The 17,663-nt window shown below is 40.1% G+C and overlaps 1 protein-coding gene across 2 annotated transcripts in view; it reads right to left on the minus strand.

The window, feature by feature from the left end:
- LOC132977574 (thrombospondin type-1 domain-containing protein 4-like) overlaps positions 1-17,663 on the minus strand; it is a 49,771-nt gene that overhangs the window by 24,086 nt on the left and 8,022 nt on the right. For both annotated transcript variants that reach the window (XM_061042265.1, XM_061042276.1), the window contains exon 7: positions 16,663-16,799. In XM_061042265.1, the coding sequence (XP_060898248.1) occupies positions 16,663-16,799 (137 nt within the window). The remainder of the gene's footprint in view (positions 1-16,662; positions 16,800-17,663) is intronic.

The raw sequence follows: 17,663 nt of genomic DNA on the forward strand, positions 1-17,663 counted from the left end.
AGTGCTTCACAATAAAAGATGAATAAAAAAGACATTAAATACAGATAATTATGTGATAACAGTCAGACAGTTAAAAAAAAAGGCAAGTCTAAACCAATGGATGTACAACTGCATTTAAAAGTGTCCACAGAGTTCACAGTTCTCAGGGAGGGAGACATTTCCAAAGTTTAGGAGCAACAACCCGAAAAGCACAGTCTCCTTTATTTTCAAGTCTACTGCGAGGAACAACCAGAGGACCCTGATCAGAAGACCTCTGAGTCCAGCTGGTGTTGTACGTCTTCAAAAGTTCTTTGAAATGTCACGTATAATTTTGACAGGCTTGAAGTCACAAAGTTAAATATCAGGCTAATAAATGTACAGGAAATCCTACAAGCTGCAGGAATTAGCATTTGCAGCTGGGTGGTGCAGAAGAGACGTAGGCATGAGTGGGGAGACCTTTTGATCCCAACAGTAAAAAAAGGGGCCTCACGCACCCCACAACCTGGGGAGAGGGCCAGGGGTGTCTTCGTTAAAAAGGCTCCCATGCTTGTAAAACACTCAGAAATAGCATTGAGCCTGGTGAATCTTCAGCTATAAAGACGCATGGGGTGTCTCCTGTCCTGACATCACTGCTCTGATTTGGACTGACAGATTTGGGAACAGAATAACTCTGCCGGGCTGTGATACTGCAAGGTGGGCAGTTCAATTCAAACCTGGAAAATCTCTTCTTCTTTTTTAAGACATGGATATATTTTAATATCAGTTTACGACGTTTCACCACAACTTGCTCAGGAGGTCTCATCATGAGGTTCTAATTGATCCCAAACACAAGAAGCCCTTCCTTTATGAAGACATACTCTGCATTTGTTTTTTTCTCATCCTCAATAAATATGCAGACTCAGAGGGGAAAAGGGAAGGGTCGCAAATATTTAATTTTTCCACATACAGTAGGACCTGGTAGACCTAATATATTGAAAAAGTTAGACAAAAATACCAGAGAGATCTCTACAGAAAGAGAACCCTTAGGTAATAACAAGTAACTCTGATACATGGTGGTATGTCTTCCGTCTGTAATAGTTGAGACTGATGGTGAGTTTTGTTGTTGAGTATAGGATGCAGGTCTATCATTGTCTGGATATCTGAAAGTAGCAATAACTTTAATCAAAGTCTAAAAACATTCATGAGGTCTCTGCCAACTTCTTCTCCTAAGAGTATTCAATCTGCTTTATATTTTCAAACATCCTACAAGGTGCTCACACAATATAACAAAACCTGAACTCAACCTACATTTAGTGGCTTGAAATAAATTGCTATGTAGTTTAAAGTCATGTAAAATTGGCACCGACATCACTATCAAGAGCTTGGCACTCCACAAGGTTTGCATTTACAACCTGAGGCACCTCGCAGCCGCCTCATTAATCATCAGCAAACACAGGTGAGCTTAAACTATCCGAGCAGAGCCACAGTCAGCGACAGGCTAATTCAGGCCTGCAGTCAATCCCTAATAGAGTTCCAAGTACATCTTTATAGTCCCAGGACAGGCCTGACTCTCCGACGCTTCCACTAGGAGGGAAATCTAATCCCACAAGTGCCCTGTGAATGTGCTGTGGAAAAATAAACCACTCAGAGGCCAAGCAGAGCCCCAGTAAAAACAGCCATACTGTAAATACTACCACTCAGTAAATGGACCGCAGGATTATGATGGTCAATGTTATGGTGTGACACTTCTTTGTGATGCCTGCAAGCACTCTTAACTTTATGGAAATGAGTACCAGGCTTACTTGCATCTATAACTATCAATGTAGATGTCTTAATAAGAGCCAATTTAATCACCAGGTCAAATTAATGCACAGAATTTCTCATGTCATGCATTCAAACACTCTGCAAACACAGAGTCCAAAATAAACTAAGCCTGAGCAGTGCATCATGCGATGAAACCCTTACAGTTACAGTTTAAGCATCAATGTGAATCCCCTCTCTCTCCCAGGTTCCTCCAGGGCCCAAAAGAGATGCAGTCAGTCCTACCTGTGACCGTGGCTTCCCCTGCACACGCATGTGGAGGCAGACGAGCAGCAGCAGAGCCAGTCCTGACAGCATTCTCTCATGTGGCCACAGAAATGTCTGACCAGTCACTCAGGCTTCCTCTCAAAGTCCGGTGGCTGCTCCTCGTCAGCCTCTTCCTCGCCTCTGACGCTCTGAGAATGCCAAAAAAAACCTCTTGCTACGGGGCTGATCTCTACGAGCTCCTCTTGTAAACTGAGCTGGGGGAGGTGCTGCTGGGGGAGGTAAGGGGCTTTTTTAGAGGAGGTAGAGTTAGAGGTAGAAAATGAATAGGAGAGAGAGAGAGAGGCGGGGGGGAAAGCGAGGCAGAGAGGAGTGTTGTAGCTACTGCTGACAGTGAATTGGAAGCCACAGAGGAAGTTTTGGGGGAATATTTTCAATGAGACAAAAAAGTAAGAGAGGGAGGGAACTCTTGCAGGGCTGAAACGAATATGGAAGCAAAACCACCAGGTGGGGATTTCTTCTTATAGGTATGCCAGCAAATAGGAATTAAGATGTACGTACTTGTGCTCTTAATGATACAACAACAACAAAACATTTACCCCAAAAAGCTTGTACAACCCATCCTTGGGTCGAAAAACCAAAAAGTTAAAAATACATTTTCATGGTTTATTTTGGTCACTCAAAAGATACAGGAACAACGGCTCAAACACAAGAAGATCATCTAGGACCATTTGATCCCACCCCAAAAAAAGATTTAACTAAAAGCCAATTCACAAGTCGCAAAAATCGAAGCGCATCTGTTGCAGCCAAAGAGATCTAAACCATCATATGGTTTTCCTATCTTGCAACCATTGTTTCCACGAAATTAAACCCAAAAATCAGCAAGACACACTGAGGAAACACATGCTTCATCAGCATGTCTTTTTTTTTTCTCAAGGAAACGATGTAGACAGACGACTCTTTGGGGGAAATTTTGACGTAACTTTTTTGACTTTTGCAAGCTCAGGGCTGGAAGTAACATAAGTTAATTGAAAGCGTACCTGTTTTGAAGTGGCACACAGAGACCACAACAGGGCCGCTGCTCCGTCTGCTGTGCACACTGAGAGGCTGAGTCTCAGATGTTTGAGCAGCAGGACACACATGGAGGGACAAATCACCACAGATAAGACCAAGGAGACGAATGGATGAATCTTCAAGATCATAACAGAGACAGATGAAGAAAAACTGCTAAAGTACTTTTACTTCAAGATTTGGAATCAACATCACACACATTATTTTGTGAAGCTGTTAAACTGTAGTGTATACCGTATATAAGTATGGTTGCAAACTTACAGCTTACCTCCCCATATAAAATATTTCTTATATATAATTTAATGTCTGATACAAGCAGTGTCTCAAACTGGGTTTCCATGATTTATACATGAACGCCAACTAGCTAAAGAATCTATGAAACATGTCTTTAAACTTTTACAAAACCAATAATAGAGTTGGCCTTTCACCCATAAAAAATCTCCACAAAGTCAACTCCAATATGGCTTAGCTCTGGGGAGGGGTTTGCTGTTAAGCATCTTGTTTCACATGCAAACTTAAGAAAATTGGATAAGAGGAGAACTGATCGACTGGCTGGTGACTGGAATCAATTTTTCAGCCTACTCTGCCATGATCGGTCCTCTCAAGTACATCCCATTCTGTGTTGTACTGAGACGAACACAGATTTTTTTTGGATTTCATTGTACTGACCTTGATGGCCATTTAACAGACTTTATATTTGCCTCCTGTCTCCTGAGTCGTGCCTTTGGGTTCAGTTTTGAGGTTCAGTGTGACTATAGTCACCAAATGTAGTTATTTGTGATGTTATTCATAATTCCACCATAGTCAGTGTTTTATAATAAACACAAAATTGTATTCAAATTAAAGAAAAGTTACACAAAATGTTTTTGCTTTCATATTTAGTTCTTTGAGGAAAGAAAGAAACGGAATCAGTCAAAATCAAAATCAGCAGGTTGGACCTTGAAAAAATTGGAAATTATAATAGGCCAGAGAAATGGTAATCGTCACATCTCTAGATTGATCCTTTACATTCCAAATCAGAGGGAAACAGGAACACTTGATTTCATAAAAAAAAAAAAAAGTTGACCAAAATGCAGCGCAGATGGCCTAGCAGCTAACCTCCCATCATGTATGGCAGCTATAGACCTCCAACCGTTGGAGTTTGACCTGTGTCTCCATGTTATCCCCGCTCTCTTTCTCCTTGGTTTTCTACACTATGCTCTGTCCTATCCACAATAGCTCACATTCGGTCAGATATATCATCAACAGTATAGCTGACATTACTTAGTTATATTCATATAAAATCATGAGTTACAAGGAGTCAGAAAAAAAGTTTGGCCAACTTAACTTTAATTGACTGAGAGCTGCAGATGGAAATATTAGCAGGTGGTAGTTCCTTTATCATAATTCAAAGAAACAAAGATTACAAGACATGATGAACTTAAATCATAATCAATCAAAGACAGGTGCAGTCTGTTAAAATGTTTAGCTACAGAACAATCCTTAAGAGAGGATCCAATAGATTAGATTGGCCATGTTTAAACACCAGCAGACTATGCCATTCAAATTTACAACCGAAGGCCTTCAGATTTATGTGTGCACTCACACATAAAGAAAGTGAGCTGAACAGATTGCCAAATATTTGCTTGGTAATGATGTGGATGTTGGCACTATATTGAATCACTCACACCCTGCCACCTTAACCTGTGAAGCTGTTTCACAGCGCAAGCAGAGGGAATGAGTGCACCCAAGAGTAACAAGTAAAACACATCTCCACACCTGCAACTGTGGCTCTGCTTATGTTGGAACAGTGTCAGTTCACACACACACACACACACACACACACACACACACACACACACACACACACACACACACACACACACACACACACACACACACACATGCACACACACACACACACACACACACACAAACACACAAATCCAATCTGGCCCATTTCATCCTGCTAGTAGCATGAATCTTAAGATCTGTAAGAAAATAGTAGCACACTGAAATTGTGAATGGCTCATTTCACCAGCTACACATAAACACACACACACACACACACACACACACACACACACACACACACACACACACACACACACACCTTGAAGCAGCATGTGTAGTATGTGATAACAATCCCTGCAGCCAGCACAGCTGCAGACATGTAGGAGGCTTCATTCAGCAGCTCATCTGTCACAATGAACCTACAGACATCATCCTGCTGCCCTGATCCGCCTCTGATCCGGACAGACCTCATTATGGAGTCATAGCACTGAGAGGTCGGACGGGGCCAGACTGACTCTGCAGTACACCTCAGACTCTGTGTTTCCTTCAACAAGAAGGTCAGCACTGAAGCGACCTTGACTCCAGGCGTCTGATTCCTCCGCACACGTCAGAGTCACGATCTACAGCAGGAGGTCTCAATATTACTACACACTCTATAGTGCCAGACCCATGCTCCTGGCAAAAGCTGCAGTCAGCTCCTGTGCTAATTCTCTGTTCGGCTTTCAGTCTGTCCTGGGACTACTTTAGAGGATGTTTATATCTGTAGCTCATTAGCAGAACCATGGCTGATAACATTTTAAGCAGGTGTTGCCTCAGTGGGAAACACGCTACCTGGCAGCTGTTTTAACTTTGTCATTTATCAGCGTAACATCATGCTTCATACATGCTCACACTAAGGGGGAGACAACAGGATGATGCAAGACCCCTGAGATGTAAAACACAGAGTTGTTCCAAAAACCAATATCGATAAATTGAACATGCCTCTGATACCTCCTGAAATGTTCCAGTCAATGTTTATTTTTTAATATTAACATTTTAAATATATATAATTAAATATATAAATAAAAGCCTCATTAAGATTATGTAAATGTTTTCTCAAGATTGATAAATGCTGTTGCAGCAAAAAAAAAGAGCATTAGCTGTTATAAGTGCCCAAGAGAACTCATTTCTTTATTTGTTAAAAATGACTTGAATCATCAACAGTGAAAAGATCTTACAGTTTCAACTTCAGGAAGAAGAAGCAGAATATTGAAATGTTTTTGGTTTTTGTTTTGGAGGAGGGAACTGATTTAAGGCCATTCATAATGTGACAAAAGCTGTGTAGTGCTGGCATACAGTGTAGCACAACTCAAGGCTAGCAAAATGTCAACAATCTTTTTATGATAACGCATTGGAGAAATACTCCGTATCTGCCAATCTTTAACGCTAGGTATCCGGAAAGAAAGAAAATGCTGTGTAAACATACATTTACAGCATTCATAACTTCTTTTAAAGTATATTTTGCTTTTCTTTATATTCAAAGATCTTGATTCATTCAACCTCTTCTGAAGACTTGACCATGTATTCTGTAACCTGGCGCTGTAAAAATCAGAAAGAAGGAAGAGAAAACACACATTTTTTTGTGCATCTGGGGTATATATTAGTAAGCAAGGCCAGGCATGTAGGTCCCATGATTGTTTCCTTTGAGCAATGTATTTGACTAAAAAGTGGAGTGTAGGAGGGAGGGTTAATGAATAAAGCAGGTCGAGAGGGGATTCGGTCTGGGAGGGGCTATAGGTGTGGCTGACAGAGGCTGCTGTTTCTTTATAGCTCCCATCAGAAAAACAGCTGACAGTGGATCACGTCATGTTGTAATGATATCTGCTGTACATCAGAGGTCTTATGCCATGTGCCATCCTGAGTCTACAGTGGAACTGTAGAGTGAGTTTCATTTCAGCCAAATACTACAGCAGCTGATATCAGTAATTAGTTCTCCATCTCTACCCGAGCTGGTTGAATGCAATAAAAACACACAGATGTTTATCTGTGGCACATAAATCAAACATACTAGTCTAAAAACCTGCAGCTCAAACTATGATTCGTCATGCCAAATCAAGCAGCGTTCAATTTCAGAAGATGTTTTTCTCAAATTCTCTTACATCACTTTATTCCACCAAAGGTACATTTGGATGCTGCAACTGAAAATACAGTTTAAGCAATGTTTAATTTAATATCATATCACTTTCGCTTTAACTGTAATATGATGTCCCAATCTGTAGTCAAAGACTGTTCTTCCTGCATGTTTCCAGCATTTTAGAAGCAGAAAAGGCATGAATGTGCAGCTAACACTGAATCCCATTTCAAAGCCAATGACACACATGTTGACCATCTATAGATACTCATCAAAGTGTCACTCTGGAAAAAAAAAAAAAAACAGAAATCTGAATTGGCCAAATAAATTGCAATCAGTAAATCTAGTAAAAATTTACATTTTGGAAAATGTATTTGTCTTTTGTCTGTTTCAGTGTCTATGCTCTTTAAATTGGGTAATTCCTCAGCAGGGTAAAATAAGCCTTTTTATGAGGCATGAAATTGTGACTGAGTGACAAGATAATAAACAAAGAGAGCAGATTAGTTTAGTGTCATCTCTTTATTACTGTGTTTAATGTGTTTATACACCTGCTGGAGGCCCTTTGCTAATTAAGCCGTTAGATGACATCAGATAAGAGTCTGTTAAAGAAGTTTGACCCTGAGCAACTGGAACCTACGGCACACTCACTCTGAATAACAGATACACACACACACACACACACACACACACACACACACACACACACACACACACACACACACACACACACACACACACACACACACACACACACACACACACGCACACACCATCTGTAAAAGAAATGTAAAAATAGGAACCGCTTATTCATGAACACTGTGCAGATAAACAGCTATATAGTATTGTGTATAAAACACCTGTAATTATAAACACACATGTAAGTGGATGATCCTCCACTCACACCTCAACTCTTATCTTATTCTCAAGTGGCCGTGAATTCCCGGTGAGTGCTGACCACACATTGAGAGCTGCAGATCTCTGACATTCCAAACAAACCGATGAGCCATAAAATGTGCTCAACTGTCTCTTCAATTGACAGCCACCCGGATAGCAGCCAATCACTGTCAACAGCCGTCCGTTCGAGGAAGACCTGTGTGACCACTGAGGGCTAAAAATACAACCCCGTTTCCTTATAGTATACCCTCGTAAATCTGCCTCAGCGACCGAAATCAATGCTCTCTGCCCTTATAACTACGTACACTTCAGAGCTCAACCTGTTGTGCTATAAGACACATCACTCACAGTACATCAGCTGTCAAACTATCTTAATATGTCTATATTATATGTCTACAATATATGTCTAAACAGCCGTCTATCCATCCAGTTTCAAAGGCTTATGAGTCTCCACACATATCAAACACTTCTGTTGAACATGTGTCTGGAATGATATCATGAGTTAGCATGCTGTGAGGCAGACACATAATGATTACAGCTAGTAGGGGAGGGAATACAGTGAGTAGGGGGGCTACATGATACATAGCCCAACACCAAGCAACAACCTCCAGTGTTGAAAAATGAATCCAATGTGCAAAATCCTGCAGTTCGTCGAGGGTCCGCTTGAGGCTTGGCTCCAAGTGCCCCTAAACTACCCCTCTGCATTGGCTTCACTTTCAAGGAGCGGTTGTATTGTCCATCCTTTTATACAGAACATGGTCATAACAACATAGTTGATTGAAGTACATAAAACAATTTGCTTTGCAATGATCTCATGTTTCCCTAGTCGGCCTTAAAACGTTAGGTAGATCTTGATCACGAGGAAGAATGAATAGGAAAAGTGTATGACTCTTTATTGTGTTCAAATGTTCTTTGTAACTGCTGACTCAAACATTTGAAGAGGGTTGGCCCAGCCTTCGGTTTGCTGAACAGGGAATGGAAGTTCAATTAGGATGATAGTTGACTTTTATTCTTCAACAAAAATATCACACCGTCAATGAACAAAAAGCTTTAAACTGTTTTACTTCAGAGAACAGGAACAAGGGTAACATAAGGACGCCAAAAAGAAAGAGAAGAAAAAAGAAAGAAGAAAGAAAAGAAAATGTGATAAATATTGAAGGTATCACACTAAATGAAAAACACATGATATGAGGAAAAATAACCACCGCAGGGTTGAAAACACATGTAGATCTCATTGGATGAAGACATATTGCTTTTTAACAGCTTGAAGGGCGGCTCCACTCTGAGTGTTAAACATTCAAACCTCTCTTCAGGAGAAAGACTTCATGAGCTGTGACAGAGCCCAGCAGAAATGTGGCATTGCAGAGCAAAGTGTCTGACTTGCTCACGGATCACACAGAGCTAGTTAAAGTCGATGTGGGCCAATGAGAGGAGAGAAGGTGGGACAGCAAGGCCCATCAAGATCCAGGACATTTAGGCCAAACTAAGCCATCAACCTGTCATCTCCTTCACATCTTAACTTCCCAGCCACCGTCTGTCTCAACCGTCTTCCAACTGGAATACTCATTCATGTGCCCTTACATGCGCCATTACTGAGCCAATCTATGCTAGCAATGGGGCCGCTAATGCTAAACGTGTCCTTTGACATTCTGTGACACTTTGACACTTACTCTCCTAAAAGAATCACTGGCACTCACAAGTAGTTCAAAAATAACATTCAAATGTTGTCACTAGTAGAAAGGCCACAGAAAAAGTATTTCTAACTCATCCTGAGGGAAACATGAATGTCTGTATCAAATTAAGTGGTAATCTATTCCAAGATGCCACAGATGTTAAGATCACAGTGGAGCTACAACAAATATCAAGAGATAAAGACTTCCAGATACATCTTCTGAATACTTGGGACTTGTCTGGCCGTGAATATATATATATACACTTTCATGTAAATCAATGTGATGGATGTAGAGATGTTTCAATCTAAATTAATAGACACCTGTCATCTGCAGAGCAATGTTGAAAGCATGGCCAACAAAAACATGCATCTAGAAATTCACGCAGCATACGTTTAAGATGCATTGGCTGATATAAAAAGACCCATAAACCTATCATAACTGTTGTTCTATCTGTCCAATCCCTGAAGACAGGCTGCGCTGACATGAATCCATAACCATCTGCAGTGGGTAATGGTGGGGAACACCCTCTGAGCATACAGCTGGAGCTTGGCTTGTCATGGATGTGATTGAGGTATCTCCACCAGTCTTCACCAAGCAGGCAGTATATCAGAGCACTCATCCCCTTTTTAACAAGTCTGCCTGTCCACCACAGCAGGGAATGCATTAAACAGATGCAGCTGTCAGAGAAGAGACGAGAGGTGAGGAGGGGGCCTGGGATGTTGAGTCTGATGAGTGGAGGCCTCGGCGGCGCTCAGGGTGCTGGGAAATGTGCCAGTTAGGGAGGAAGACCGGAGGAGACTTGGAGACTGCTCTAAGTCTGATGCATTCTTATTTAACTGACGTCTCTCCTAAAGATAAGTATATGTCCAAATACACGCAGAAATATGTCACTTTAATGTTGCACTGCTCATCAATAAGAATAAATCAGATTCTGGTTTAAATCATTCAGGCTCATTTGAGTTTTTTGGCATATGTTCAATCTGACCTAGAAGTAGGAAATACTACAAATCAACTGCTTGGTCTGTGATAGTGCAGGCCAGGTAGCTTTTTACCCTCAGATGGGCCCACCACTGCCTGCAGAGAAGTGTGTGGTCAGTGATCGCCCTTTAAAAATACACACGCCCTTCTCAAATGCCCTTCCTCAGTCTAAAGAGAGGGAAGTCTCAGCTGAATGGAAGTCCCACCATAAAGGGATCTTTCTTTCGCTGTTCGTCTGAAATGAGTGACCACATTCAAAGGGGTTTTTTCTGTGCCTCGGAGCCGGCTTTCAGCATGTGAAATGAGAAATGTTCAGCACTTGACAAAACATCAGATGGTCATCTCATGAGATCAACATAAACCTCCAAAATCATGGTCAAATAATATCTTTAAAATGACATTGCACTTTCCTGCTGAGTTAACACACAATAAATGATGTAATGTAGTAAAATAAAATTGTTTGGGAATATCCATTACATACTGTATGATCAAATTCACAGTTCAGACACACCATGTCATGTTGGTCCTTCCCTGGCACTGTGGGGTTTTGTGGAAGAACCAAAAAGCTCAGTAACTACTTTACAGGGATATATTCCTGATAAGTGTTCCATCCATAGACTGAATACAAGATGCAGACGTGCTCACTACAACCTACCTGAGTTGCTTCACAAAGTTGCTAGCAAGGCTGAGGACTGTTCCTCTTATGAGTCTACCAACGATCATGAAGACCACAGATCAGAGAGTCACTTCTAGGGTTAAGGGTATGAAGGCAATGAGGATACTATACTGCCCTACAAAGGCAAAAGACCTTAAGTCGCCAGAGTGTAGAACTGAGAGAAATGACTTTAAAGTATTTTTGTTGTCCAGCCAAATGAGTTGCAGGCAGAATATTGGAAATGTGGCAATTCTTTGTCTTTTTAATCAGGTTATTAATGTACATAAAAATCTTGAGGTCAAACATGACCTTTGACCCTTATTTGGAAGTTAAGGTACTCTGCTGTTGCATTGCCTGTACAATAATAAGAGGTCATGCTAAGGCAAAAGGCAGTAACTTCCATTTGTTAGCTCCCTTCGTTGCTGATCACTATATTAAATCAGTATATGATAATAATGATAACATATACATGAAATCTAGTGATCATGGCACAATTAAGTGCTTGATGACAGATATTAAAACAAAGGCATAACACCTTAACTCCACTGCAGTAAAACAGTAACTTCACTTTGAGCCGCAGCAAAACAAAGACAGAAGATCTTAACTCAGTTTGAGCATTCCTGAATGCTGCAGTTCAAAGGCAAAGACCCTGATGAGTGAAGTTACTGGACTCTGTCTTGGTTTCTCGAGGGCTTTTGGAAGTTAAGGCAAATACAACCTACTATTTTCTCAAAAGAACAACACAATTGACTCAAGATATTTGTCCACATGATAAAGCACATCTGTAATGTTCCAAAAATGACAAAAACTCATTTTCGAAAAAATTGAAGTTACTGCCTTTTGCCTTTGTAGGGCAGTATAATGAAACTGTCCAACGTTTAGAATATCCTGAATGAGTCTTAAAACCTGTGACAAATAACTCTCTGTCGGACTCTATTGGCCCCCCACACATGCACTCCTGCTTGTGTGAAAACAGCTCAGTAGTTTGGAAGCTGCTCCCCGCAGCCATCACAGGCAGGACAAATCATAAAGAGAAGCTCCAGCTGCACACACAAAGAGAGCTGAGTGTCCAGAACACTGAGCGACTAGCTTGCCTGCAGCCTCTTAAATTCAGGATGTCGTCTGAATTTAGCAAAAGGATTCAAATATGAAAAAAGAAAAAAAGAAAACATTGACATGCTTCCATTCACAACCATGTAATAAAAACTTGACGATAACCATGTTCTTGTTCGGTCCCAGACCTTTTTAATAGAAAAACACTGAAACCTTCATTATGGGCTGCTCAAACTGGTTGCATTCATCATCGAACCCTCACTCCATACCACAGTGAAAGACAAGCATTGAGCTGCCAATACAGCAGACAATTAAGGCTGGGCCACAATCCAGGCAGTAAGAAAAAAGGATGAAATCACACCAGTGCTCCTTCAGACAAAGACTGAAGAACTACTTGAGTCCAGAACTGCAGGGAGCAACCTTGAAAGAACTTGATTTGCCTCGTTAATTTTGGTTGTAAAACCTGATAGAGACGTGGGTCTCTTTAGCAGGCCAATTTGAGGGTGTCACTGCGTCAGATACAGAAACATGAGAGGGACTCCTGCAGTGACACTTGGGGACAAAGGTGAAGTGGGCAGAGCTGGGTTGTTATTCATGCAGTGTGAGAGGTGGCAGGGGACCACACAAAGTACACAAACTCTGCGGTTCGGTTTGAACTGTAAGCTAAAACTACAGCATAATCAGGCTACATTTCCCTCTCAAACCAATAACTGAACAGTCCAAATGTTCTGAGTAATCGTTTCATTATTATGATTAAGAATCTTAAAATGTTTTACTGCTCCAGGGATATGAAATGGAACTGGTATGAAAGCCAAAACTAAAATGATCACCAGACACTTCTGCAAAGTCAAAGAAGTCTTAAAGGACTCTGTGGGCTGCTAAACTGTAGATTAGCTCATTGAATTTGTCCTATTCTCTCTAACTCGTGTATCCCTCTCTCTCTCTCTCTGTCTCTATCTCTTTCAGTTTTTAAAGTCACTTATAAAGTAGAAAATGTTGTATAATTACAGTACACGACTATAAAAGATTATTGCTATATCAAGTGGAATATTAAATTCAAGTTGAAATATATCCTCTAAAAAGGCTCAGAATGTGTTTCGTATGGATGCTTTCAATCACTGGGAACAGTGGAGATTACATCTAGATTTGTGTATGATGCGATAATGTGTAGCTAAAGTGATCTGAATGACAAAATTTCACCGTAATGATTTTTGTCTTAAAAAATATATATATATACACGGTTAGGAAAACGTAGTGTTCCTTGACAGCATCATTAATGTGTTTTGGGGTTTCCAGGAATTTGTGCAATGTTAGGGCATGCTCCGACCTGAGGAATCTCCTCTGTATGAATAATTAGAAATAAATGATTTCAAACAGAGGCATAACAGTAGCTTGTATGTTGTAGTAGATCACTTCTTAGTGCCTTATAGACTCTTCATCAGTTTGCAGAACGCTTAGTGTGACATATATCCTATATCATATGATCTTTATGGTAGAGCTGTTAGTTCGGATTTTAAAGGACCAGTATTTGGTTTATTGCACTTTAGACCTTGTTGTTGCTCCTGGTGTGGAAAATGGCCAATAAAAACAGTTCAAGCACAGACAACATTTGTCTTTTGAAGGGATTTTTTTCCTCCAACCACACAAAGAGAGTAAACCTCATGACTTTTACATGACCGTTTAATATCCATCCATGTCTGTCATTCTTGTTCTTAAGGGCAGACAAGGATTAAACAGTCTGGTTTCCATAACATGTAGGCCTATCATAGAGAACATCTGAAAAGAAAACACACACTCTCTTATGTAAGGAATGTGTGAAACATGTTGTGAAATACAATCTGGTATTTATTAAATGATGCAGCTTGAGTTTCACAGAAAATATGGAAAAAGTGTTCACTCACAGCAGAGTGTTTTCACACCATTTAAGAAAAAAAACAAACAAGGATGTGATGCAATTCTGATCCTTGAGATCCTCAAACAGAAAATGACTAAAACGTAGACTTTGCTTTTCTCCAAACCACTAAGCCCAGCAGCTGGTCAGCTCCTGGAGAGAGCCGGACGCTCCCAGGGCCACATTAAAAAAGCGTCCTTATTTCACATGAAGCAGCCACAGAAACCACAGCCAACACTTCAGCCAGTTACAAGTTTACTGAGTGTGATGCAATATCATTTAGAATGGGATTAAAATGTATTCAAAGCTGTCAAATATAAATCATTTTCAGACTGCCAATCATACATGAGTGGTTGAAGTTTTTGATGAGAGATCTACATTAGTATCATGCTTTTGACTCTTCTGATTAAATATTACTACAGAAGTCAGTATTAATCAAGCATTTCAGATTTATAGTATGTAGTTTAGTTAACAGTCTTCAGCATGGTGATGTTTAGAAGGTGATATGCACCTGTTCATTATCTCAGTATAGCACTTCAGCCTGTTCAAATCTACCAATAAGTGGAGCATACAAAGCATTTTTTACATTGGGTACTTTTTCCTGCTGGGGAAATATCAGAATAGTTTTTTAAATGGATCCTCAAATTTTCAGAATTTATAATCTTTGAATAATCTGGGGAATGCACAACGTTCTGTCCAACAGGTGGCAGTATATTTCATCTATGAAACACCAAGATCAATAGGTGTCATTTTCTGCAGATGAATATATTTATACATTTAGATGTTGTAATGGTACTGGACGACTGCTGGACGACACTATCCAAAGAGATGTTTGGATATCTAGAGATTAGTACAAGCCTTATGAAGGTAGGCCAAGGGACTGAAGATGTAAACGATCCCTCAGCTAAACTCTGGTACAATGCATGAAATGACAATGTTCGTTTTTAATATCGAACATGGTCCCTTTACAACTAAAAGACAATTAAAATAAATGTTGAATCTCATGTTATTGATTCATTTAGAATTTGTTAGACTCAAAAATGTTGATTATTTTTTATCCATCACGTCTTTGTGTATTTTGGCAAGTTATGAGGTATCATGTTGGGTCGAGCAGAGTTCACCAAACCAGCTGACTGTCTACTGATCCAAACAGGCACCAACGATGATCGACACTTGAAACAACCTGTTGGAGCTGCCAACTCCCCGTTCCTCCCTGCGGCTCCTTCCTGCTCCATGCTGCTGTTACTGCCGCTGATGAATAGCCGTGCTGCTAACTCCCTCTACCAGACCAACATCCCCCTGTTATAGCTCTTTTTTTTTTATCAATAATCCTCACAATGAAACATCTTGCTAAAAACATTATGTGTGATTATACCATGTGTTTGTATCTGCTGGTGCTCTTAACCCACTTTGCAGCAACAACTTCAAAGCTTTTCCAAAAACAGTTCTCACGATAATGCTTCACTTCAGTGACAAGAGCGGTTCTGAATTAAATGTAATAATCCAGATGTTTTTACATTATCTCTTGGCATGCAGCTGGAGGGGATCTCCTGTTCAAATGATTGAACCAGCTGAGAAAATCTCAATGGGAAGAGAAAAATTCTCTTCTCCCTGAGAGGCTGATGATGACTTTGAATCCTCACTACTCTAGCTTTATATCTTGATCAAATCTTGAAGTTGGAAAGACTGCCTCTGGATAAGAGTCCATGGGAAACACACAGGGTTAAAAAAAAAGGGAGGTCAGCATGACCAGCTGGAAATGAGCTCTTTCTCCAACATATTCCTTCAAGTTAAACCCGAAACAAAATCATTTTACAGTGAATCCTGCCATTGAATACACAGGCATAATCAGGCCCACACAAAACTCCCTCTCTCTCTCTCTCTCTCTCTCTCTCTCTCTCCTGCTCAGGGCTCACAGGTGTGCTTTCATCATGTGTATTAAATACGAGGTCAGAAGTGCAAATATTTCCTCTATTGAGATCCCAGATCTCCTGTGAGTGAAATGGAGGTCACCCTGACCTCCCTTTCACTCCCTCAGATCATATTCAAAGGGCAGTCACACTGATGTTTGGCTGCCCTCTGCTGGTCAAACTTGTCACTACAGCAGAACCACTGTGAGGTTATTGAAGGGAACATTCATGGTTTATCAAGTTGAAACATGAATCAAAGACTGTAACATAGAATATCCAATTGAAGTTTGATCAAACTATTTGTACGTTGTTTTGTTTTTTCCAAACAGTCATATCATTTATCCACGATTGATTCCCACTAATTGGTTGATTTATTTAACTTTTTGTATGTCTTTTATTTATCATTTGTAAATGTCAATCTTTTTTTAGGAATCTACTTAAGTATTTGAATGTCTTGTTTTTGCTCACGTTTAGTGATGGATGTGGTGTAGTTCCTACACAGGAAGTGTTCAAAGGGTTGCTCAGTCAAACTAATACATTTTCACTCATGAACAGCCTTGAGGAAGCCTGTCGTGGCAGAGAGCAAAAATGTCAGAATGACTAAGTACTGTAAGACTAAATGTTCGACCGGATCATTTCCTTTTAGAATACAAAAGGAGTGGCCTACCTACCATACACCTTGCTGCCACACAGAGAGAGGTGTCATTCTTCCCGCATGGCGTCCCATCGATCACCCTGTCTGACAGTGGCACGTAGAATCTGAACCCTATGGCCCGGCAGTTCAGTTCACAATGCTGAGCCTCAGAAACTGAAAGGAGATTTAAGACGTTTTGATAAACAACCAGAAACTTGGGACTTATAAGGGACAACATCTACTACTTACAAATGTGTATCATATTCAACCACAGTCTACATGCTTGCCACAGATACATCAGCATTGTTTTTGTCTTCGGCAGACAAGATCTTGTTTTTACACATGACATACTGCAGGCAAACAGTGATGTCGTGTTTCAGAAATGGTTTCATCATTGCTCAGATACATTGAAAATGTGTTTTTACTTCTTTAGACAGAGCTCTCTTTCATCCGTGTGCGGCAGCTTTTGGTTAAGACAAAACAAAAGCTTAAGTTTTTTATACTTTTGGTACTACTTTGGTACCTTTTAATACAATCAATCATCAAAATGACTCAAATTGTCTTGTTTTTTTTAAGACATCAGGTATTGGAAAGTTTCAAAGTTTTAAAAATCTTAACTTCATTGTTTTCGATTACAGATAAAGCAGTCTTTTGAGTAGAATGAGTAAGAATTAGTAATGTTGTTGCAAATTCAGGGCTCAATACACGTAGGGAGGGTCTTTTTTTTCTTTAATTGACTTCAAAATACCAATCAAGTCAGCCATAATATGAGCAATATTTATCAATTTAAAGTCTAACAAATCCCTCATCAGTTGCGGTCCATCCATTAGCATATCGCATTTTGAAGAGCATCACATTCAGTCACAAAAGTTGGATGGCAAAATCAAACGTTTCCTTGAAAATGTGTAACTTTGACATAAGACCATCTTTTTTTCATGTGATGGTTCAAAATCAGCAGAGAGAGATTACAAAGGACTGCTATAAACGTTTAATTCAGGTTCTTTATCAATAAGATACACAATGAAGCTAAAAGAAAGG

Source organism: Labrus mixtus, chromosome 1 (genome assembly GCF_963584025.1).
Source record: "Labrus mixtus chromosome 1, fLabMix1.1, whole genome shotgun sequence".
Taxonomy (NCBI): Eukaryota; Metazoa; Chordata; class Actinopteri; order Labriformes; family Labridae; genus Labrus; species Labrus mixtus.